This window comes from Pseudomyrmex gracilis, unplaced genomic scaffold (genome assembly GCF_002006095.1).
Source record: "Pseudomyrmex gracilis isolate BER0280 unplaced genomic scaffold, ASM200609v1 scaffold_116, whole genome shotgun sequence".
In the NCBI taxonomy this organism is placed as follows: Eukaryota; Metazoa; Arthropoda; class Insecta; order Hymenoptera; family Formicidae; genus Pseudomyrmex; species Pseudomyrmex gracilis.
This window is the reverse complement of record NW_018020700.1, coordinates 187,552-213,575: the sequence shown is the minus strand read 5'-3', so window position 1 is coordinate 213,575 and position 26,024 is coordinate 187,552. Positions and strand designations below refer to the sequence as shown.

The following is a 26,024-nucleotide window of genomic DNA, read 5'->3' as shown; positions in this document are numbered from 1 at the left end:
ACACCGGCAATCGGAATATACGGATCTGGTCCCGCTGCTCGTTAAACTCGTCGTTTTCCGCCGCTCGATGAATAAAACGTTGATCGATGTGCAGATACATATATATGTATATGTATGTTATAACTGAATAATATATGCAACGAACGGCGCGGCTGTTAATTACTCTCAGCTCGCGCTCTCAGTTTGAAGCAAACAATAATTAAGTGTAACTACGTGTCCAGGCGATAAAATCATGCGTTTCGCACTTAGTCGCGTAAATCTGACGCTCGAGAGAGAAACTGTTGCTTGATTACACTCACAGTATATCCAGGCAGTTTGCTTCCATTCAATAATAAGGAAAGATCGCAATCAGTTTGGATGAAAAAAGGGTTGATGATTTGTACAACAAATCTTTTATTTAAATTGCATCGGAAATAAAAATATAATATTATAAAAATATAGATACAAAACAGATACAATATAGTTTGCACAATACAACAATTGCATATCATTCGATAATAACTTTCCTCGACTGCGTTGTGTATGATCCTTTAACCTGATCCTATTTGCTCTACTCGAGCGATGTTCTCCGCGAAGTTGCCAAGGCGCAATAACCCGATGAAGGTACATACTTCGGGATCTGCATCCGGCTTTGTGTGTTCACAGGAGGCTGAAGGCTGATCTACAGTACCTGAGAAGAAGGGGGCTGCTCAAGGCGTCCGGCGGCAGCGGCGGCGGTGGCGGCGGAGGCGGCGGTGAACTATCGCATCAAGGACGCAAATGCGCGCGATGCAGTGCACCGTTCGGTAGATTTTACAACACCGGTGCGACTTGCAAGCGCTGCAGACATCGGGTGTGTCGGCAATGTCGCATCGAGACCAGGAATTACGCAGGAGGTGACAAAGAAGTCGAGTGGATCTGCAACATATGCTACAAGATCGCGTGAGTGTTTCTTCAAACACACTTGTCAGCCGTTCCGTTAACGTTCTTATTATTACAGAAGACAGAACTTTTCAGATGTTAATTGGTTTTTTTTTTTTTTATTATTTAATGACAATCGAAACAACACATGTGAAACAAATAGCTAAGAATATAAATGTAAGACGTGTGGAACTGGCGAATAATTCAAATTTAAGACTAAGCTCCTTTGTTTTTAGCGCGTATCTTGATTGCTGGCCTAATGCCGTTGATTTGTCTAATTTTCAGAGAATTACACGTTGCCGATAAATGGACGAACGAAAGTCCGACTTCCGGTGAATTTGCAAACGAACAGACATCATTGTCCTCAGTGGATATACTGAATCGCAGCATACGACGAGCTTGGACGATTAATGGTGAGAATTAATCGTCTACTTTTTTTTGGCGTATACAATTTTGCAAAAGAAAAAATTTTTTATCGTTCGATGTCAATGTATTGTATAATAATTTTCTGAACATTTTTCTTCGCCTTAATCAGATTTGTGACGAATTATTTTTCTGAAAGGTCCTCCACGTTGGTCAGCTGCAAGAAGATCTCCGGAATTGCGGATATATCGCAGTCTGCCGTCTCGCCATCAGGATTACCGGGAACCGGTGAACGATTCGAGCTTCGCCGATAGAACGTCATCGAGAACCGAAGAGTTGCGAGAAAGCAGTTCGAAGGAGGGCATCGAGAACACCGGAGAAAACTCCAAGGATGCAAATGAAGCGATCGAGAGGAGAAACACACCGAACAACGAACGAACGAAACGAGAACAATCAGTCAGTAAATTAGAGGAGAAAGTGCCATCAGCAGACACTTCGAAAGTCAGCAAGAGGGTTGAAGCGGAGCAAGAGAATTATCCGCAAGAGCAGAGTACGCCGAGGATCTCGCTGATAAAACCGCCGAAAATTTTGGCGAAATTTATATCGTCCGATGCAAAACTGAGCCCGGCGAAGCATGGCGAAAGAAAATCAAACATTCCTATTCTTAAAAGGAGCTCCAGAGAATTCGAGGACATACGTAGTCCACAGGAGTCGCCTAAACGATCACTTATTCCCCTCAGGTATGGTTCATTTTTTTTCCACTTGAGTTTTAATCTTATTGAAAAAGCTTTGGATAATTTCTATGAGGACATCTTAATTTTCTATAGGTACAGAGGAAGCACCGACGATTTGAGACGCAGCCGCGAGGACATAAGCGTGCCGAGTCTGATTCCAAAATTATTGTCTTCCCGCGGCAAAGACGAACGTCTGAAGCGGCAGGATAGCAAGGACGACATCCGTTATTCGCTGAAGTCCACACGAAAGGATCTCAAGGAGGAGGTGCGATCTCCGCCATTTGTCGCCTCGTTAACGCCCACCAGCAAGGACGAAGCCGGCAAATCGGGAATACGAATATTTCGCCGCGACAACAGTCGCGAGGACGTGGGCAGAGATAGTGCGAATTTGATCAAAGAATCCGCAAAAGGAAAGCAAGAGAGAACGGAGACCGTAGGCGGCTTAGCAAAATCGAAAGTCACCGGCGAACAAAATAAGATCAAGTGCGAAGACTACAAGGAAGGTACCAACGACTGTGAGGAATCGTCGAGGATTATAGAAACGATTGTTTCCGTCGAGCGGGACGAAATAAATTTGGAAAACGAGAAAACCGATGTTGAGAATCAGAAGGCAAGGATGATCGACGTTATCGTCGTGGGGAATAGGACGCAGGACGAACGAACGCGAGAGCAGAACACAATGGTCGTAGGCGAGGAGATGATAGACGAGAAGCATTTGCTCGCGATCGAAGAACCGGTCGAGTCCGTCGCGGAGAACGACAAGGAGAGGTACAACATCGAGGAGGACACGAGCATCGCCGAACGTTTGTTGGACGTTAGCAGCGACGGAGACATCGTCGGTATCGTTACCGAAAAAAAGGGTTTGCTGGAGTTTGGTTATGAAAAGAGGGCGGATGAGTTTCAAGTGGTTAGTGAAATTCTTTTATTCATTAGTATACTTATAATTAGTATATTTATAATTTATGTTGCTTGATATATCTAACCACGACTCGTTGTTTTTATGAATTTATTGTCTCTCAAGGTGAGACGAAAGTTTTCCAAAGAGGAATTTTCGAATCCGGACGATACTGACGACACTCCAAACAAGCGTTGTTCAAGCGTAAGTTTTGCAAAGAAATGCAAAAAAATACAATGTAAGGCTTACTCATAATATATATATTTTAGTTATACTTTTATTTATTTATTGTTATTTTTGTCAACAGCATTTGTCGCCCGAAGCCAGTCCGCTGAGCACAAGATCATCGAGATACAGTCCTCGCGAGAGCGAGAGCGAGCCAACTCCTGCACTGCCGCGTAAAATCGGAGCGGACTCTTGCTCCGCTTCTCAGAGAATACGCGACGCCATAACACGAACCAGAAGAGAGTCCAACAGCAGCACCAGATACGAGAGCAGCGGCAGCGAGAGCGTCAGGCACGTCGCTTAACTCTTAATTTTAAAGATACAATTATATTAAACTCAATGCAGAATTTCTTTAAACGTATTTGAGATCATAGTGGCAATCAGTAAGATTTGCAATTTTTGGTTTTGGTATTTAGATTAAGCGAGACCGGTTTGCACGGATATGTGGATGTGACCAGAAAGGTGAAGTTCTTCGGCGGCGGTACCAGCGGTGCGGTTTCGTCGACGATCGGCGGCGACGAGGTGGTGCAACGTGACAGTGCAACCAGTGCGGGCGAGGACGAAGTCAACGAAGATGGCCACGACAGAACAGGACCAATTCCTTCGCAGGGAAGATCGATGTTGCGACGTAGAAGACAATTTGACGCTCAGGGTAAGTAGAACTTCTTTACTGAAATCGACATTTTTTTGTAATTAGTAATTTACGTTTGAATATCTCCGTTCAAAAGAAATACACGCAACAAAACTCTTAGGTTTTTAATCCAAGTTGACTGTGACTAGAAAGAAGTCGATCGATTCAGCCATTGACGAGATACAAAAATCTCGTCTATTAATATTCGCGTAACAGAGGCACCGTTGTGCCTACGAAGTGTTTACAAATAGAATTGTCGATGTCGAATTTCTTCAGAACAACAAATGTAATATATTAATGTAATTTTAAATGTCAGACGAATAAAAACAAACAAATCTAAGATTAAAGGAGATAAAATTAAGAGCTTTCTTTCTTAATTATGTTGTGAAGTAAACTGTTACCGTTTTTTTAAGAAAAGTACGTGAAAGAATTTTACCTCTGTTTATCTGCGTTCTAATTTATTCATTTGCATCTTATATACTTACTCTAAAAACGCAAGCCAACGCAATTAATAATCGGTTAAACATTATTTATTACACGATAACAAGTACCGTTTCACTTTCGCGATCGTTCTACCTGCATATTGGCTACCAATAATTGCCATAATTGCTGAATTGCGTGTTCGCGATTGCTCACTTGAAGTCACGACGCTGTATAATTTTTGTTTTCATTTGCCACAGTGTCGACAAGCTCGCTTCTTATTAAGCGATGGAAAAGAGCAAATGTTTTCTTCGTTCGATAAATCAAATAGAAACGATTTTTCGTTTTTCTATTGATAGTTATTAGTTATAGATGAAAACATATTTAAAAAAACACTGTCAGATATAACAGTAATATTTGTATTTTAATTAGATAATTAGATAAAATTTCAAGTTTGTTTTTAACACGCAAGTACTGACTTTTCTTTACTTTCACTGATTTAAAATAAACTGCTTCTACACATTTAATATATACGCGTGTGCAAAACATGAGTAAGTAGGCCATATGGCTTTCCGTAACGATAAGCTCATCGATTATCGAAGCCCCTGGCGAACTCTCTGAACTCAAATAGCACTCAGTATTCTTCAGAAGAGCCACGTGAAATCGTTGACGTCTCAAAAGTTAAAAATCGCGCACAAAGCGTGCTCGACAATACAATCGTGTTCCCGAGTCAGTGAATTCTGCAGCAGTAAAATCATATCCAACTAAAATTACACGTAAAAAAAGTGTGGATATAACGACTCATAAATTTCTATTTTAAGTGGCACCGAGTGAAAATATTCACGTAGAGAAAAGTAATATTAGTAACGAAAGAAGAATAATCGAAAGTGTTAAAGAAAACTCGCTGACTTTTCTTTTGTTTGTTTCAAAGAGATTTCCTGTTTGCGATATTTTATGAAACAAAATTTTTGAGACAAAACAGCGCGGCATAATACGCGCTCTTGATTCTGAGGAACATTTTCCTTGGGATTCTCGATCGAAATCGAACGTTCTGCGGCACACACAATCGCGCATTGGGTGATTTCAACGGAGCAAGAAAACATTGAGGATAAAAAAAAAGCATAATTATTCTTAATCTCGCGTTTCGTCCGCCGCGAGAGATTCGATGGAATGTGAAAGGAATGCATTTGACGTTTAATAGTGCATGAAACGTTTAATGTGCGTATTCTGAATCATCGCGATTCGACCGAGCTCGTTAATTTCGCGCGCGGTATCGTTGGGAGACGATATCGTAAAATCCACATCGGACGTTCGAATCGAACGTTTTAGACGTCGCTATCAAAATCCATCGTGCGCACACACATACTTATTTTCTGTATTTGTTCAGAACGCGCGTTTTGCAAATATGGAACTGAGAAGAATAGTCGAATTGTCGCTCACGTTTCTACTGTCAATGTACTTTCTCGTTTTCTACACCGGGATTGTCGTGATTTTATATTTGCTGTGGCTCAAATCTGATTGAAACACAACAGTCGTCAAAATGTGACGCGTGTTTATTTTACTTGCTTCGTATCGTGCGAGAGACATTTTTTTATTTAAAATGGAAGTACGAGAAGAAAGAGAACATGCAAGTTCTTTGATATTTTTTCTGTATTTGGATTTGTGAAAAAAAAACATATAGTCTCCTGTATAGTAGAATAATATTTTAAATTATTTGTCCGTAAAAAAAATCTCCTGTAAAAGTAGTGAGTAGCTTGCTTTCGATGTTTAATTTGTATATCTCGACGTTTATACTCAAAATCCTGTATTTTTTCTCATTCGCGGCGTTCATTGTTCATATTCTTTCTCTCGCGCGTCTTTGCGTTTCAAATTAACGGTACCTTGTTATCGTCACGTTTTGGCCGTAGTTTAGTTCGTGAATTTCAACATGTGCTCGCGCGCGTTCCAGATTTCAAATAAAAACTCTCTTATCTGCCCATCTTTGCTGTTCATTCCCGCTCGAGTTTGATCGTTTTGGCACGGAATTATATCCGCACGTAGCGCGGCAGCAGCAGGTGAGGCGAAGCGAAGCGGCCTCGGGGAACCAGCATATAGGAATAATAGTGTATAACACAACGTTTCCCTGCTGACGCTCTATAGTCCACTCACTTGTGCGCCGCAGTTGCTATACGGGGTGACGCGAAATCGCACGACGAGCGACACGAGTTGCATAATAAAACAAGCGTCCCAGGCACCGAAACGTTGTTATCGCGCGGTCAGATCGGACTACAAAACGAAGGACTTCGCTTACGTAAGCGGTACTTTAGGATATTCCATCCCGAAGATTTTTTTGCGTTTGTTGAACGGTTGTAAATATGATTTTACCGTTTAGAGTATCTCCAAAGCGCATCTCCGTGTCCAGATACGAAATTCCTTCGAAACGATAATTTAGGAATATGAAGAGCAACATTGAATCAACTTTTACAAAAGTTGATTCGTCGAACTGACCGCCCGGTATAACAAAGCGCAATGCACTATAGCGTCGGGGCACTATAGCCGTCGTAGTTAGGTAGTGACCGACGCTGCGCGGGATTCAGGTGTGCCCCTCGGCGTAGACGCTCTCAGTTAAGCGGCGGTAGCCCACGCGAATCGCTCACCTTGCCTTCTTTGCCTTGATGTAGCGACCAGAGCCACCTTTATTTCGCGAGAGACCCCGGTCGAGGAAACCGATTCGTCCGAATGGGTTGCCAGTTTTCTTTATGATTCTTTTTTCATGAAAGTGACAGTTCCGAACGTATTCAGTGATTATTCGATTTTTATGAGACCATTCTTAAATAATAAAAAAAGGTACATACGTATACGTCACTACCGGTGTTAATTGAATGTATTTTCATTCTGGATATCGAAGAATATGTATTTATAACAATTATGTTGTGCGTTTTGAGTTCAGTGTAGTGTGCGCTGAGTGTAAGTCTAGCTCTGAAATAACACACCGGTAAAACTTTCTGTGTATGTATTCTTACATTTCGATTTATTACAGTGACACAGAGACGCTTGTGTCACTTTTTGATGTCGTCGTCCGTTGAAGCTATTGCCATTTTGGAATGGTGTCAATAGCATGATGATAGAACGAAACATGTTTTGCATAATTCTGCAAAACGTCGAAAATGTCTTTTGCAACGAGTGTTATCATTAGTGTACTAAAAGTTTCTCGAGTTTTTTTATAGCAATTGATTTAACTTAACTTAACTACCTTCCTACTTTCTGTGAGAGCAAAATTTAATTAAAAAAGTAAAGTGAATTAAAGGTAAAATTATTCCTTCTCTTTCCCTCTCGTTTCTCTTTCTTTTCCTTTTTCTTGAGCTATTCACAAAAACAATTTGAAGGTCTAGAGCAATAAGACGAGGAAGAGAGAGAGAGAGAGAGAAAAGTTCACGAAACAAAATCATACACTCGGACAGAAACCACAGACCCCCTCTAGTGCCATTGACCAGGTAATTCAGCGGCGCGTAAAAAGCAGGCATAAAGCGCGCCAACGGCACAAGCCCCGATTCTGCCCTCCTCTTTCTTCATGCCCCTTTCCGCCGCCATTCATGACAAGACGTCACTTGACTGTACCGTTTTGTTTTTTCCTATTGGCACGAAAACTAAGTCTTTTGCAGGGGCGTACAAGTTTTCGCGAGAAAAAAAAACCATACTACTTTAGACACGTGTGTGGTAGGAAATTTCGCAATTGTTTGCAGAAGCAATTGTATAAAGCGGATTCGCGCGCGTACACAGAGGATGTAATTTATCTCGCGCATGCATAGTTACGACGTGGAAAAAGACCGGGGGAGTGAGTTAGTTAGTTAGAGCCAAGGCGCTCTATGACGTGACCAAACAGAGATTTAGACGCCGTTTCGTTGTTTCGTCGGCGCAACGCACGCCTACGCGCACCACAAGCGCATTGTTTCGCCCGCGCGGATAGCACAATAGATATAAATCCAATTCTGCGTGCCGCACTTGTGAGAGAGCCGAGTGAGAGCAATGAGCGTTACGCCGCGACTCATTATCATACAACTTTCCTATCACATCATTGCTTTTAGCTTACTGCTAATTGCCGAATGTGCTTCTGCTCTCGTACACGCCGACACGTGATATCGCATGATCAATTAAAACAATCAAATGCAGTTACAAGAAGTTAAAATCTGTTTCTTATCGATTCTTCTCTATACGATTCTTTATATAAATTTTAATCGTACTTCAATTTTAACTCTGGAAATTTGAAAAAGTTATTAAGATAAAACTGATAATGCCTACACCTACATCTCAATTAAATCGATAAACCGAGATTATCGGAAAATTCCGTATTCTATATCTACAACCGTCTTTCTTCGTCTTTCCGCGCGTCCTCCCGATCTTATCGCTGAATCACCCCGGGACAAAGTAAATCAAGTGTATCGATTGGAAATAGCAAATCGAAAACATATTCTCGTTTGCTTGTTGAAAAAGGTTCACGACGACGCGGAAGATCGCACGCGAGGTCCTGCTGCGGCGGCGAGGATCTGCAGAGTCTGCAGACGGTGAATCTGATCGGACGGGGTGGGGCCGGAAGCGGTGGTCGGCATCGCAGTCCCAATTCCACCTCAGGTGGACAGAGTCAGGATTTATTGGCGTCCATAGTGGACTACAGACGCCTGGTGTTCATCAGCTCGGACTCGTCGTCCGGTCGTGAAGAGGACGACGCGGACAGCAGTTGCTCGAGCTCGTCCTACCTGAACGGACTGCCGCGCAACAGCGGCCATTATCATCATCACGCGCAGTCGCTTGAGGACTGCGACTGGGACTACTTCGAAAGCGGTTCCCTGCCGTTGCCGACAACGCCAATCGCCAACGTTGGTGCCGGTGTCAACGTCACCAGCACAGCGGACGCCTCCAGTGTCAATCAAAACGTTTGGAGTTGCTGTCCGGGACGCGGTTCCGGCGCCTGTCAGGTATGATTCTTGAACTAATAAACAGTGATAAGAAAAATAAAAAAATAATCATAATTTTTATTACATTGTCTCTTTTTATTAAACTTTTTACATGTAAACTTTACAAAGTTTAAGCTTTTATAGTATCAAAACCTAGCTAAAAGTTATATTCGATCGATGAGAGCCACGTGCTGGATGTACGTGCGCGAAATATATTTTTAAACATGTAATCTTTATATATAATTATATAAAATTATTAACTTTTATATATATAGAACACTGATACGAACGCGCCATCAATGGTGTGATACATGTACATGTTTTAAATCGTACTTAGAAATTATCTCACATTAAACTATAACAATTATGATTCCAAACTATCAGTTTGAATGTTGTTGACACAAATAATCGAAAATCAATTATCACAAAAAAGCGTCAATAATAAACATCGAGATCAGAGAATCAGAGAATCAACTTTGATTCTTAACACGCGCTTTTTACAGTAGGATGTCTTATAAAAACTTCAGTACATGTACATTCTGTCTTATCTTTTAAATTGAAGCTTGAAAACTTCACAGATCTTTCAAGACGCCAGAACAAATAGTGCGTTAAAATAATCTTCAATCTATTTATTTGTAAAATAACTTTGAGTAAACAGAAGGAAAGATGAACACGCGATGAGAAAAAATGTTTTTTCATGGATATGTGTCATATGTACTGGGTGCTGTGCATCCGCGTTTGACAAACACATTGCTACGCAACTAAATTAATCATTCACGTTCTACTAGCGAAGAGAGTCGTCGCGCACAGCACGCGGCGGCTACGCGGAATTCACGGTCACACATTGTCAATAAACCGTATGCGCGGTACTCATATCGAACGACGCCTCATGCTGATTATGCCGATCGATAAGCGCTTTCGTAGCAAATTATCGTTGTTGAATGCCGAGCTGTTAATCCATTTCTTATTTAATCATCAATTCTATAAGCAGAACAATTTTGACACGAAACAAAAGCTGTTGTTTTAAGTTAATAGATTATTTTAACAAATTATGTACTTAAAAATTAAAACTTTAATTGAAATTTAATTAAAATCTTTAATGAGTAATGTCAAGAAGAACAAATTTATGGTTTTGAATAATGTCAGAATAGCTTACTAATAGAAATGTTAAAAAATTGGAAAAAAAAACTTAAAACAATAGTGTTTTTGATGGAAATCGCGATGCCATTATTTTATCGTTCTATCAGGCTTGCGGCGGTTCTCGAAGTGCGAACGTCCTCCCAGTGCCGGTGCCCATACCGGTTCCGGTTCCTTACCCGGTGCCGATACCGGCCGCACTGTGGACCGGTGATTTCGCGGCGGCCGCATCATCGATGATAAGCCGCGGCGAAGGCCATTCCGAGCCGGGAAGTCTAAGGCTACGAGGTGATCCCGCAGCGCCCTGGTTCGCCTGGCATCCGCGCTTCAATCAACCTCTACATGGCGCACGTCTGGACCCCCAGCTTGCCAGCACCTTCGATCCGGCCACTTGCACTTTTCGCCCACCGGATCAGGTGATAGCGCCGCAATTGTACGACGCGATAACCGAAACGGCGACAGCACCATCGACTCTCGAATCCTCTCAAATGGGTGGTCAAAATGTGAGAGATGATGCGAAAATCGTCACGAAGACTGAAGAGCTCAAGAAAGAAGAGACCTTGTCGAAAGACATCAGTGAGTCCAGTTCCTCCAGCATAAAGAACAAATCGAAGTCGAAAGAAATACAAAATAGTGAAGTAAAGTGCAATGAAGACGACGAAGAGATAGATGGAAGAAATGAAGAAACTGCCTGCGAGGATTCTCTGTCATCGTCTTTCGAGAGAAGCGCCCAGGAGATGTATCAGTGTTCAGGAGAGGACTCGGGCAGCTCGTCCGGGAGATCATCGGCGGACAGCAGTGATCTGGAAGATGATTCCAGCTCGCACAGATTCTCCAGAGTGTTCGTTGTTAATGACGACTCGCTCACCAGCGACAACGATATCGAAGACAACGAAGAAGATGATTCGGATTCCGCGGCCGAAGGTGGAGTGACCTTGAAACGCATCATCTCGATTCCCGAGGAGGAATCTGTGGTATTGCAACACGTGAGACTGCTGAACGACGAGGATGCCATTGTAGAAAGTGAAACCTGCAAGGATAACTTGGAAGAGTCCGATGGCCGTTCCAAGGCCTATGTGGTTGACAATCGTCGCGACGAGGATAATAAATTGTCAGATAAACCTGTTGCCAATTCGAACGACAAACGAAAAAGTCGCGGCAAGAAAAATGGGACCGGCGACAAGCGAATTCCTCTTTTGCTACGACACAAATCAATTACCGAAGAGGCGTATTTAGCAGATAATAATGACTGTTCCAATAATCGAATCGAACTTAAATCCATCAGAACACTCGATCCTGATAGTATCAATTTGCCTGTAGCTACTTCGAATACAAGCGAAAAATCTGTTTCGGAAGTACATGTTTTTGAAGAAAAAACAATTGAGACATCAAAGATTTCGCAGGATGATTTGATCGAGCCAAAGTCACCTTCCAGCGACGTTTGGGACTCGACCATCGTTCCGGATTCCCTCGAAATCTCCGGAACCTCTTCCAAAGTTTCGGTTCCAGCGGACAACGTCAACAGCCAAGACAAATTTCAAAATACTACCGATAACGAAATCTCGCGTTTGATAGCAACGAACGATTACGAGAAGCGAGGAGATAAGTCATGTTTATCAGAAACAAATTGCTCGAATGGCGACGTTATCGTTGACGCGTCCACTGACAGTTGCACCAGCAATGAGAGTAACATCACGGGGAGCGAAGTGAGCAGCGACGATCTTCACGAGTACGAGGTAAATCAGTCCGAGTCATCCTTCGATTTCAGTAAGCAGGTCGCCGCGATCAACGACGAACTGCTACACCAAATCGGCAGAAAGAAAACGGAAGACACGTCGAGAAATATCAAGGAGAACAGTCATTTTTACGGTAACCGTGATAACGGAAGCAGTTCGATGATGACTAAGAGCTGCGTCAATCGAAGCGAGAGATCGATCAGCGAGCGGTCTTCGAACGATTCGACGACAACGGAGGCGGTGATCGGTGCGAAGTACGACAACAACGGCGATGACGAAGACGACGACGAGGGTTATCGGTCCGTTATGTGTCGTCGCGACGGCGGTGGCGGCAGCAGCAGTGACGGCCAAGATGGCGAGGCGGGAGACAACGACCCGTCGGTGGGCGAAGAGCGGGCAGGAGTAGTCGACGATGTGGGCGACGCGATATCCACCGGCAGGATCCAGGAAAGGCTGGGGAGCGCGGAGAAGGAACAAGACGACGCCAGCAGCAAGGTGGATACTGCGCATGACGGCCCGGTGAGAGGCGAGATTACAGCACAGGTGGGAGGAAGTGGTGATGGTAACAATTGCGCCAGTGACGGTAGTAGTAGTGGTGAGAGCCCCGAGGAGGGGAGCCCGACACGATTTCGCTCAGTCGAGCGACGTCTGTGCACTCGGCAAGAGAATGGCCCCCCAGCTGATAGCCAAGCGTTGGCCAAGGATCTTGCGAGAGACTCAGTCCAACTCAACAGCAACAACAACAGTAGCGGTAATAATAAATACAGAAGCTTCGTGATGATCACTCAGGAAGCGTCGTATCAACCGGTAAGCGTCGTCACGTCGGACACGACGACGCTGTTGCAACCGGACGAGACTCATCTCGGAAACCAGAAAGGTCTTGCCGGCTATTTCCAGCTAGCATTGGAAGCGACCAGCGAGCAACCTCGCAAGAATGCTCCGCGTAAGCCGCTGATGGTGAAGAGGCTGCCAGCTGCGGTGTCCGGCGTTGCAACGAATCATCAGTCGATCGAGCTCGAGGCGGATAGTGGTTTGAGTGTCGGTAGTGCTAGTGAAAGCGACGACGTGTCCGTGAAGAACGCGCAAAAACCTCTCAATTGTTGGCAGGAGAGCGCGGATGACGTGTCGAAAGAACGTTTAGTGTCAGAGTGTCGTGAGAATACGCGCGCACGTGCCTCATCGCAGTCCAGCGATGACTGTTCCGGTTCTGTTGTAGTTAGCGGAGTTGTTATTCTCGAAGACGGTCTGGCAGATGACGATTCCTGGGTAGAGGAAGTGTCTCATGATGAGGACGAACTTGGAGGAACCACTGCCACCGAAGAGAGCTCCGAGGATGAAGCCAATAACTTTGGAGATCGTGAAGAGGAGCTTAGAGGTTACCGAAGACAAGCGATCGACTTTACTTTACACACCATCGTTGAGGAATCTTGCGAGGAGAGCGAAACGGAGCCCAGTCTGGCTGCGGGTAGTCCCTCGAAGAAGCCGAGACCACCTTCCGCATCGGAACTGGAAAAATACTTTTTCTTCGGATTGGGTGGTGAGGGAAACAACTCCAGCATAGGTTCGCGTGAAGTTGACAGTCTGTCGGAAACCTCCTCGATCTATTCCGAAGGATTAGAGTCGCTCGGACAGGACGAGGTCAACGGCAGTGGTCAAAACCAGGACAGATCAAACACCAGTGACGGTTTCATGAATTCTTCCCGATTAGAAAAGTATTATCTATCAGAATTCCTTGGTTTCGATCAGGATAGAAGAGATTCTGACGGCTCGGTAGGAAGCGATTCCGAAGGTAGACCCAGTCCGGAAGCACAGAGAAGAAAAAAATTAGTGCGCGCAAGAGGCACAGGCAGATCCCACAGTTCTTCCTTGGATAATCTGTTGGCTCTTACGCAGAGCTCGCAGAACTTGAGCTCGCAGAATTCTCTTCAGGATCTGAGCCTCAATCAGGACACGCAGGAAACTCAGTCTGAGGATTCGTCTACGGAGACCGATGGCACCGAGGACGGTCAGAGCGCCGTTTTCGGCACGGACGGCCAGTTTGACACGGTGAAACGCAAGAAGAAAAAGACACGAAATCTAGGAACTCAAAGTCCGCGTGTTCCAGACGATCGGAACAAAACGCCTGAACCCAGCAGAGAACTGACACTGATGAACGAAATCGTGATGGAGAACGACAACGAGGCGATAAATTCCGAAGATTCGGACAGAGCGAAGACACCGCAGCCGGAGTCTGTTCTGTCCTCGTCCTCGTCGCCGTCCACCCTCACCAACAGCAACAACACGCTAAATTCCCCGTTATCTTCGCAGGCGGACTCATCGAGAAATTCTGTTCTGGCGAATTTGAACGATAATCAACGATCGAAGCAGCAATCGCGCGACTCGGGTTTCGTCGGCAGCTGCGACGATCTTCTTCAGCATCAGAAATTTCCTGACGACAATCAAGCGAATAATGCTGAAACCGATCAAGAAGGCGGCAAGGATCGCTTGCTCAACAAGATCTCGGAGCATCCTCAAGATGCAAATCAGTGCGCTACTGAAATGGTCGGCACGGAGAGGAACAACGTGACGAAACACTCGGTGAATCACACGAGCCTGCCGCACTTGGCGAACGCGTCGCTGTCGCGTAAGGACAGCTTTAACAACTGGTCCAGCGACGAGGAAACGAATCTCATGATGTCGAAGATGCGACAGTTCTTCAAGACAATGGTAGCCAATACAAACGGCCAAACTCAGGGACAGAATGTCGCCAGCACGAATTCCAGTGGCGCTTCGCCGGCGCCGAGTCCTCGACTCGCGGGATACACGTCCAAGACGCGAGTCTGCGCTCAAAATCGCACAAAACCGCCGCAATTGGTGTATTTCGAGAACGAACTCACGCGACTGATGAAAACAGTCCCGGGAATTCGCGACGAGCAGGTGCGCGAGATCGTCGAGTATCTCAGTTCGGAGGACACGTGGTCGGATTCCTACGACAGCTCGGACTACACTAGTTCTGACCTCGAGTGCGCCGCTGGAGGTCGTAGATCCGCTTTGCAGGAGCAGATCTCGCAAAGCTGTCAGCAGATTATCAGCAAATTCGACACTACCTCCGGTGACGCAACTCTATCGGACAAGGAGAAAGAACAACTCAAGGAACCAGGATCGGAAACAGGTACCGTGATACAACCCGCACCTTATTTAGGCAGAGACACCGCTTTCGTCTATCAGAAGCTGGTACAGAGCTTCACGAAGATGACCGGCGACGGCGTGAGCTCGGACGCTAACTCGACGCCACACAGTAGCCCGCCCTTGATCGCCAAAGTGATGCATCACATTGGCAGTCGGCTGGTGGCGTTGATGCACGAGGTTTCGGAAGGCGGTCCAACCGCTCAACATCATTCCACTACCTGGCGACGATATTCTCAACATCACCGAACTCCATCCTCGGCGTCTACTACCGAAGACGACGAATCAACATCCGATTCCACCAATACACCTTCGTCTGCGCATTTGCAATTGCCAAGATCGAAGTCGCACGACCCTCTATTGTTGATCAACAGTCATCCGGTAGCTTCCACCGGTCAAGAGGGAGAAGAACGAGAAGCAAGCGATTACGAGAGGTTCTCCTGGCGCGGTAGCTTTGAATCCGCGCTGATGGCCGCCGACTCAAGAACGAAACTGAGTCTGTTGGCGTGTTCCGGTGACGTAAGTGGTGGTGGTGGCAGTGCTAGTGCGAGTGCTCTCGCCGCGAAGCGTCGCAGCGCCGGTGATCTTCTCTTCAATCCGAAGAGCTTCTCCAGGGAACAATTGGACCGAGTGAGAAGCTGCGGTTCGATCGGCGGCGGTAGCGGAGGTGGAATAACTAGCGGTGGAGGTGGCGGCGACGGATGTGGTGGTTCCGTCGAGGAGAGGATCTGGAGCAACCGAAGATCTTCCGTTCCCGATGCTAATACCAGGGGAGAGTCAGGTGAGTTTGAGCGTAACTATTCTTTGTGTGTGTGTGTGTGTGTGTTCATACAGATGAATGCAGTGTGCGTTCCTCGACGCGCGAAGGGATCTTCCGTGGATCATGTTACATCGCGGAAACGGCGGTAATTGGCGTTGCGGGTCGATCTTGCCTCGCCGACTCTGCCAAGCAATCCCATTCGAGATTGTTCGAGCATTCTCTTTCCGCATTTACGCTACGGCGCGGACTGACCACGATAGCCACAGTTATGTTTGGATCTCTTATCCGATATATAATGGGGTTGTATTTTTTTTATACGTGGAATGAATGCGCGCGCTACGCAGCTGCACGGGCTTTAATTCAGTTGTTACTTACATCAGTGAATCGAGTCAGAATTAAGAAGCGTGGAAAGTAATTCTTGCATATTTTACGCTGCACGATTTCGACTCTGATTTATTATGATTTATTATATCTAAGATTAGATGGTTTATTTACAATCGAGAGAAAAAATAGCTTCGCTAATTATAAATAATGATATTACACAGAGAAATCTAATATTGTTAAAATAAAAGAACGGAAATAATAAACTATCATGCGAGCTCTAGTTAGATAGAAAAGAAAATTAGATTATTATCAAATTTATTTACTCTGAAATCGCATCGCGTCAGGTGCGTCGGCCGGTGATGAAGATACCGAGGATGAATTGGAATACAGTGGGGAATCCCGTGCAACAACTCTTCCACGTGGTATGCAATCCGCGATCAGTGCAGCTACCAATTCCCTGCCGCGACTACCCGCGTCGACCACGACGACTGGTCTGACAACAACAACGTCGTCATCGGCAGCGGCAACGGCGGCGTCGTCGTTATCATCGCCGATGCACAAAGCGCACAGTGTCTATCACTTCCTGCCACAACACAGTGGTGTCAAATCCGCCCGGTATCGACCGCCTGGTTTTGCAAGAAACAGCAATGTCGGAACCGGTGCTATCGGCGGTGGACCTAAACGTGCAGTCAGTGCGCCGGGTCTTCAGGTTTCCGGCTCGCAATCGACCGGAAAACGTGACAGTTCGAGGTCGAGGAGGCAGCAGACAATGTCACTTACTTCAGGTACGTGTCGGTCTTTTTTCTCTCATTTTCTTTTGACTTTGTGATGTTGATTGTATCGAGTCTGTTTGCATATATATTTTTCACAGAAATTCGAAATATGATTTAAAAAAAACAATCAATTCAGATTTGATCAAATATAATGTTTTATTTTTCTCTCGAATACATTAAAAATATCTTACAATCTTCGATTTTTCTCTCTGCGTCTATATTTCTAATTACTCTCAATATTGTTGTTATTTTATTCCGCATAATATTTTAAAGAAATGCATACATTTATTGCATAGAATAAAAATAAACCAGAGAATGTGCTTCTCACGCTTAAATCTGAAAACGCGTTTTAAGTGACGGGGAGAGAAAGCGCATAGATGAAAGGAAATTCGGTCGGAGGTACAAATGATTCTCATGTGATAAACTAGAGACGGTCCCCGTATCGTCACGCATACACGGTGCAGCGTGCCATGCAAATGAAAGTTATACGTATGGAATTATACAGCGAGTATCGTTTTAAACGAAGAAAACTGCAGGTCGAGGAGAAAAGTTTTTAAAATAATGTCAACTTAGATCAGCGAAATGATCTAGCAAACTAAGCTGTATTTTTTCAAACGCTATATCGTTTGAGTTTATGCCTAAAATCATAAAACTATTCACTTCAGATCGAAAATTGAGGAATAATCTGCTCATTAAACGATTAAAACCGTGAAATAATCTGTATGGCACGGAGCGTGATTTTTTCTGTAAACGTCAGCGATACGAGCGGCGGCAAAGTGTTTTGTTCTTCGAAGACTCGCGTAAAACGTTGCGAAAAGCGGGACATAGTTGCGAAAGTGCGCTACTCGTTGCGTGAAATTTAGTGTAATAATAAACCTGAGTTAGCTCCGACGCCTTCTCACATCTTCGTTACAATTTGTCTTCTTTCTGATTAACGAAAATGAATTTAATTACGATATTGCGTCAGTGTTGTTCATTACATCACGCGTCGTAAAGTTTTATTTTCCGGACACCGGAGGCCGGTGGTCTTCCTGGCTGGTTCTCGATTATAAAACGTGTGTGCGCAACTCCTCTTTGGAGAAAAGTACCTTTTATCTTTCCGCCAATAATTTCAGTTATGTATATCTCGCGGAAAAAAAAGAAGAGAATATATATAAATAGAAAGTCGATTTCATAACGTGTTGAAAATTATGTGCGCGAAGATATGAAGTGTAAAATCAATGGCTTTTACGGGAGAACTTTAACACGTAGTTTTTCTAAGTTTAGAAAAATCGATGTATGAATTAACACAAAAAAACCTGTATCCTAACGCTCACACTTGGTCGAACAAATTCATATTACGATAAACGAAATAATGAATTCTGTAAATTGAAAAACAACAGAAATAAGAGAGCGCGTCGCTCATTTCAACCGCTAACAACACATGTGCTTTTACGCGCGATAAGTAGAACGCGCGCATTGATAATATGCTGCGATCGTTCAGCTGCTCGTTCAAGTGTAACAGGTGCAACCGCCTTATTATGAGATTTCTCTTCTTTTTTTTTTCTGGAATTTCCGTCGGAAATTCTCCGCGATTGTGAGTGATGTGCCGTCGGGTTTGTGCGCGACAATCGATAAAACCACGCAACCAACCACTCCTCGCGTACCTACCTACCCTTGCACGCACTACGCACGCACGTACCGTTGAAAACCTTGTATCCCCGTAAAAAATAATACATTATATAAATAGTATAAAGTATCCGCGCAACAGTGTGCGCGCACTATGACACTGTGAGAATGAAAATCGCGAGCGTTTATAAAACGGTTCATATAGTTTTTGTGTGCAGTTTGCACTTTATATAACAGCTTATCGATCCGGCAGGATATATCGCAATATTTGCCGAGCATTGACCTAGTCCAAACGCGAACGTAAATATACTCTTTCGATAATAATCTGTGGCGCGCGTTTTTTCCTCGCCCGTGTAACAAGTTATTGCAGTTATTGAGTGACATGTGGAGCAACACAAATATCCGATTATATCCGATTTCTTATCGGAGCGCTATTATTTCTTTGTCTCAAGCGCATTGATATTAACTTACAATTCCGTTGAAATCTGTCGCTATTCGCGAATTGCAGCTAATGAAATTGAGGTCCTTGCCACTCCCAACTGACGCCTCCTGCCGATCGATAACAGGGTAGCTACCCTCGTAACTGGCTCGTAGCTTCTGGTTTACGCCAAATATCGTATATTCGAGAGATCGTTGAACCATGTTTCTTCTTCGAATGTGCGGGTAAAAAAATTCAGAATGTAACATCGCGCCGTGTAAAGCGTTGAGAACGTTGACGCGACTTTTGGAATGCGTGTCAAGCTTTTTGCACAATTGCTAAAACGGTTTCCCGTTGACAACCATGAAATATGGTGTTACGCTTCTGTGCCCGCGTCGTGTACTTTACTTCCATTTCAGAACTTTCACGATGGCGATCGGCATTTACCAAGTCGTGAAAACGCACACGCAAACAAATCGCTTGGCATTATTGCGTAAAAAAAAAAAAAATACATTTAGTTTCTTAAATTATGTAAATTATGCATGGAATATAATGAAGGTATAAATTTAAGTGTAAATGTGCAAATAAAATTTACGCGAAACAAAAGTTATATCATTTTATTTAAAAGCACACTGTGAGCGCAACTTTCTTTTATATCTCAACAGTATTTATGTCCATGCTTTGCGATAGAGTAATTCGATAATTGCCAAGGCAAACTACTGCATTTGCGGTGAAAGATACTGACTCGCGAGCGTATTCCCTTCGATGGTTCTGGCGAATAACTCCGGTAGTAATTTAATTGCACACGTATACGTAATAGCGTTTTCTAAGGGAAAGGTAAACGGAGTGGGATTAGCGAGGATATATATCGCAAGTAAAACGGAAACGTGTCAAATATAATAAAATTTTTCTTGGGTAACTTGTGCTTCTTCAAGAAAATTCAACCAGAGCTGAAATATCGTGTCGTACATGAAAATACAAATGTGCAGATGATAATTTTGATTGGTTTGAGATTACGTGATCTCTTTTAAAATCTTATTGTCTAGTCTGTCTTCGGTCAACAAGATGTTACGTTTGGTCAATTCGCCTAATCAATCGAGATTGGAAGTTTTCTCGGTGTCAGGCACAAAGCGCGCTAGAACTTTCACCCACAATGCCACTTTACGTGCGTAGTACTATGTCCCAGTTATGACGTTCTCATGCGTGCACGCAGTTTGCTTGAATAACGGGCGTGTTGTGTTTCCCTCGCGCAGGAAGCGAGATCCGGAGCCTTCGCGGACAAAAACAATCCGAGAGAGGTCAAATTTCTGAAAAAAAGAGACACAATCTTCTTCGGTTAAACGAGCGTGTGAAGAAAATACATCAAAAACAAAATTACACGCGTGTAATACATTATAAACATAAAAAAAATGTTTCCTTGTATCTGCGTACTTTCTGTCGAAGTCGCGGACGATGAGAGGCGCTCATTAAGTCATTTTTCTCGGACGAAGCGTAGAGAGACACCTCGCGATATGTTCACCTTGACACACATTTCACCTAAACCCGTTCGCAAAACTTCTCGCGAGGCGATCGGTGCCATCGCGAGAACGTTATCGTACAGACGTGCATCGAATAGGATGCGCTTGCGATTATCTCGAAGCAGCGACTATCGGCGAACGGCGTTATCTAACATTTAATTGTTCGTGTTGCTCGAACGTTACTCAGCGCGATGCACAACACAACGATGCGATTAAATCTCGACGCTTCTCTAGAAGAGAAGCATAAGTGTCGTGGCATTCGTAACGCTCGTTTACAGCTGAGAACGTTTATCTTTTCTCGTAAATTTTCCGCGTATATGTACATAGGAAAAAAAACTTGCACATGTGTTTGCGGGCATTCGCGCTTTCTAGCAAGCGTTACACGACGATTTAAATACAGTTACTTTTTACCGATAGAAATTAAACTTCTCTTTTGAATAAAAAAATTTCTCATAGCAGTACATTGAACTTGACGTGGCATACGTCTTTCGATATGCGAGAGGTTTTTTGCACGTGCAAAAAATGGTAAAATTTGTTCGGAACAATAGTTTCCATACAAACGGTAAAAACTTTTTGAAGACAATTATCGTTATCGAAACTCACCAGATACGCCTGGACCTTGAACGTGGAAGCTGCTAGCTGTTGTTCCTGTAAAGCAGGAAGCGAATTATCGTTGCCCTTGTTCCGTTTGGTATAAGAGCAAACACATGTGAATAAATTCAGTCAGTGTAGCTTCTCGCTCTGCATCGCATTTTTAGAAATGTGTGTGTTAAGTTACTATAAAAAAAGCAGCCAAAAATGTGATGTCTAATTAAAAACGCGTTCGCTTAATTTAATTAACTCGCATTTGCGCGCGTAAATCGAGACGAGAAGAATGCTACAAATCTAACAAGTTTGAAAACAAAAATGGCTAAAGCAAGTGCTCGTTACTCGAGTTTTAAAGAGCCCTCCGTTGAAGGCTCTCAAACCGCTAAAAAAATCGCGCAACGTTTCGGCTCGAATTGGCTGCTCGAATGTTGCTGCGGTTCTTGTTACACGAAACCGGCTTTGCATCGAAATGACACGAACGAGACGCGCAACAAAGAGATCTCAGAACCCGCCGTTGAAACGTCGCGAATTTTGTCGAACGATATCACAGAACTGAAAGCGGACGGCGTTGGACTCGCGACGGAAGCGATTCTTTTGACGAAGCGCAATTACGGAGAATCGAAGGATGACAGGTTTCTCGCGACGCAGAACGCCGTAAAGAACGAGGAAGAAATCTCGTTGATCGACCACAAAGACAGCTCGTCGATCTCGGATTCCAGGAGCAAATCTTCATCCAACAGCGTTACTCTGAGCAGCGGAATAAAGCGCGTGATCGACAGTTTACCGGTTCTTCCTAAGACGGAAAAGAAACCGTTGCTGTTGGCCACTGACGAGAAGAAAGCGTCCGAGAGCGACTCCGAGATAGAATACCCTGGAAATCTCTTTGTCAAATGCTCAAAGCCATATAAGAAAGCGTCCGCGACGAATATTCCTGAATTAGTAATAAGTCGGTAGAACTAAAGAGATGACAAATAACTTAAAGATAAAGAAACTTTGATTCGTTTTAGAGCAATATTGAGAGTCGCGATTATTATTGATTAGACTGATATGTATGTAAAAATACGTAGAGACATATAACTTTTTTTTTAATTAAAATTGAGCTTCAGCGAAAGCGTTGTATCTTCTCGGCGAACTGATCGTTGTAATCCGAGTCAGATTGAGTAATGTCATTCTCGTGATGTGTCACAGACGATGGAAGCAGTCTGTCGGAGGCGTGCAGCACGCCGATTATCGGAGCGGGATCGAGAGCAGGCTCTAGTCACACAGTCATCGATATGGACGACATGGATCCGGGCCATCTCGCCGCTCGCTCGTCTCTGTCGAGTCTCGGAGTAAGTGCAATTTTCATTTCGCAATAATTAATTCAAATTAATTGCAAGACCCGTTATCACTGGTTAAACACGATTTTTCGTCGCTCTGTAACTGAAGGAAGATGATGCTCGTGTAAAGTGTTCGATGAGGTGAGAAAAAATAGCTTCGCGATCGTGATTCCAGGCACGTTCTGATTCGATGGCGTCGGTGTACAGCGGCGCGGGTGAGGGACGTTGCTGTCGTTCCGTGGTCGTCACAGGTGAGGTGGAGTTCGCTTTGCAGTACGACTACAAGAATCTGACGTTCGAGGTGCACGTGACCAAGTGCAAGAACCTCGCGCCCGTAGACGTGAAGCGTAAACGATCGGATCCGTAAGTTACTCACAATGCTACTTTTACATAGTATGAGCTTTGTGTCTATTCTATATTTTCTAGAATTTTGTAAAATTTATATTAAATTTATATTTGTTCTTATTAGAAAAACAATAAAAATCTAATAACAGAAAAAAATAAAAAATACTTCTAAAATGTGTCTAATATTAATGAGTAGAAAAGTTATTTTTTACAATTACGTAATTATATTTCTGAATATAAAACATTTGTATCTTTTAATAAACATGAAAAATTAAAGATTAAGTAGACACAATTTGTAGAAATTTGAATTTTTTACGTCTTTTCTTCACAGATATGTTAAAGTGTATTTATTGCCGGACAAATCGAAGAGCGGCAAAAGAAAAACGAAGGTGAAGAAGCATACGCTGAATCCGGAATTCAACGAAACGCTGAAGGTAAAGTTGTTCAGTAATGGAGATATAATAATATCATGGCTTATGTAGTTGTTTACTGCTCGTTTGCATGACATTTAGAGACATTTCGGTTCGTTATTGCGCAATTTTAGTTCCATATGAGCTTAAGTGGCCTGGAAACGAGAACGTTGTGGCTAACAGTTTGGCATTCGGACATGTTTGGTCGCAACGACTTCCTCGGTGAGGTGCGAATGCCTCTGGAGAACAAGATATTCGACGATCCGACGCCGCACTGGTATCCTCTTCAGGAGAGGGTAAGTTCGTCGCTACTTAATATAATCGCGAAATTCGACATTGTTTTGTTTTTGTTTTTTTTTAATTTTGAAAGTTAAATATATTTCAAATACTTTGTTTTTTATTTAGTGGAGAATGTCATTATTTATTTCTTTGATCGACACAAACGTACGCTGCGACGTTAGAGCTTCTTTTGTAGCGCTTTCGATGTGTATGCTCATACATACTACAAGCGCATGTAAATGCATTTTTATGTATGTAGATGTACATTCAGATAAATTATTTTAGACACAACATTTATTTAAATTTTAAACGAAATTTTAAACATCACATTGTAACAATTGTTTGCAGACGGAACCGTTCGACGATCCGGTCTCGTATAAAGGCGAGGTAATCGTCGGGCTGAAATTCGTGCCTCCGGACCCGACGCAACAAGAACGCGATCGGGAAAACGGAGTGGAACGTGGCAAAACGAAGAAGAATTGGAGTCGCGGTGCACTCCACGTGCTCGTCAAGGAAGCTAGAAACTTGCAGACGCGCGGCAAAAATTCGGGCACCTGCGATCCTTTCTGCAAAAGGTACTATCTTATTGAATGTTTTAATTTGCAACATGGTTGCTAATTTGTTCTTGACGCGTGTTTCAAACTCAATTAATCGTCTCCATACCTCTGTCTCTTCAGCTACCTACTACCGGACAAAGGTCGATCCGGCAAGCAAAAGACCGGAGTCGTTCGTAGATCCGGTGGTTCGCCGGTGTGGGGTCACACCTTTATTTACAAGGACGTCAGTTTGCAGGAGTTGGCAGAACGCGGATTAGAACTGACAGTTTGGGATCACGATCGAATCGCTAGCAATGAATTTCTCGGCGGCGTTCGATTTAATTTAGGCACCGGTACGCAAAAATCGCAGAATTGAGAATATGCAGTTCATTTATATACTTTCGTATTTTAAATCTAGTTTGAAAATTTAAATATCTATTCACGTTTTTTTTCATATTTCTCCGATGAAGTGTCACATAAAATTTCTTTGTACACCCATAATGAGTTTTATTTTATCTGTTTCAGGAAAGCACTATGGGAAACCGGTGGACTGGATGGATGCGACCGGTCGGGAACTGTCTCTATGGCAGAATATGCTCGAGAGACCGAATTTTTGGGTCGAGGGCGCAGTGACGTTGAGGCCGAATTTACACAATCACGGGAAAAACAGCGGTTCTTAAAAGACGCGATAATCTTAAGTAATTTTTAGTTTCCCCGTTCTGAATGATGAGAAACAATTCGGAATGTCCATTTAGTCGAAATATAGATTGTATATAGTTTTTTGGGGGTGTCGCGCTTCCGACGGACGTATTATTTAAGTTTTTTTTCAATCGAAAATCAGTGCCTTTGTGGAAACAACGTGTGTGTATAGTAATAATATTTCTGTACGAAAGAATATTTTTCTGCGAAGATTTTTCGATTTACGGCAAAGATCAACGATTTTTCGCCCGAAATTGAAGACAATTATACGTCAATGTCGGTTTCGCTCTAATATTTTTATATGTAGCAATACGTACGCGTATTACAAAATTATTAAATTATCTTCTAATTTCTTTGTTCTCATGTTTATGTTATATTGTCACTTTATGTACAATTACTTTTCCATATTATTATATAAAAAATGTTTTATATGTATCAAATTCGTCTATAAGTATATAATTTCTTTCTATTATCTATTTCATTTTGTGACATGTTTGCTTTCTTGATTTCATTCTTTTTTTGGATTTTATTTGTCACTTTGACTGATTTAAAAAGTATACGAAAGAGTGTAAAAAAGTGTTTGTATTTTATGATGCAAAAGACAAGTTGTTTTCAAAAACCAATTTTGTTTCTTTGGTTAACATGTGTGTGATGAGAAAATTAATATAATGAAAAAATAATTATAAAATAAATAATATATATTAGTAAATTTAAAATTATTATACTGATCCATAAAAAACTCTACTAATTATAAAAATAAAATATTAAAATATTCGTTGCTAAATTTTGGTTTTTGTTTATTTATGTTTTAGTACACAAAGCCGGTGTTTGTAATGTCAACATATGTTAATTGTCGTGCCAAATAATTCTTATCGAAAAGTACTACTTCCCGCTATTTTTCATTATTATCTTGTGATTGTTACATAACTTTCCGGTTGTATGCAAGTTCCAGACGTGTGCGTGCGATAAATCTTCGTGTAAGGCATCAACGACATAATTGTGAGAAAACATGTATTAGATTTAAAAAACGCCCGAAACAAAAATTAAGAGTAAATGTGCGTCCGTCCAAACAGAGTTGATGATGTGTATAATCATCAACGTATCCACATGTATATACATGGATGGATACATCGCGTTGTAAAATCCGTATTTTAAAAACGAATAAATCTTGTTGTCGAGAAGTTCCAAATGTTGATTTACGAAATATTCCGATAACATCGCGTATAATTTCTATTGTTCTTTGTGAAAAGAATAATATTACTTTACCGAGTGAATCGAGATGTGAGCTCAGCGTTTGGAACGTCCGAACAA

General features: G+C 42.9%; 1 protein-coding gene across 1 annotated transcript; it reads left to right on the top strand.

The window, feature by feature from the left end:
- The first annotated feature begins 723 nt into the window (after positions 1-723).
- Positions 724-25,392, top strand: LOC109856376 (serine-rich adhesin for platelets). Its single transcript, XM_020431582.1, has 17 exons — positions 724-921; positions 1,186-1,313; positions 1,463-2,003; positions 2,091-2,904; positions 3,019-3,096; positions 3,200-3,408; positions 3,534-3,769; positions 8,639-9,120; positions 10,347-15,918; positions 16,566-17,006; positions 22,314-22,456; positions 22,620-22,807; positions 23,121-23,223; positions 23,334-23,495; positions 23,827-24,053; positions 24,156-24,367; positions 24,540-25,392. The coding sequence occupies exons 4-17, from the start codon at positions 2,614-2,616 to the stop codon at positions 24,692-24,694; spliced, it is 8,499 nt and encodes a 2,832-aa protein (XP_020287171.1). The 5' UTR covers positions 724-921; positions 1,186-1,313; positions 1,463-2,003; positions 2,091-2,613; the 3' UTR covers positions 24,695-25,392.
- The last annotated feature ends 632 nt before the right edge of the window (positions 25,393-26,024 follow it).

Coding starts and splice junctions, on each gene's coding strand:
- LOC109856376 (XM_020431582.1), top strand. CDS start 2,614: ATGATCGACGTTATCGTCGTGGGGAATAGGACGCAGGACGAACGAACG. Junction 3,409..3,533: donor AGCGGCAGCGAGAGCGTCAG/GCACGTCGCTTA, acceptor TTTGGTATTTAG/ATTAAGCGAGACCGGTTTGC. Junction 9,121..10,346: donor GCGGTTCCGGCGCCTGTCAG/GTATGATTCTTG, acceptor TCGTTCTATCAG/GCTTGCGGCGGTTCTCGAAG.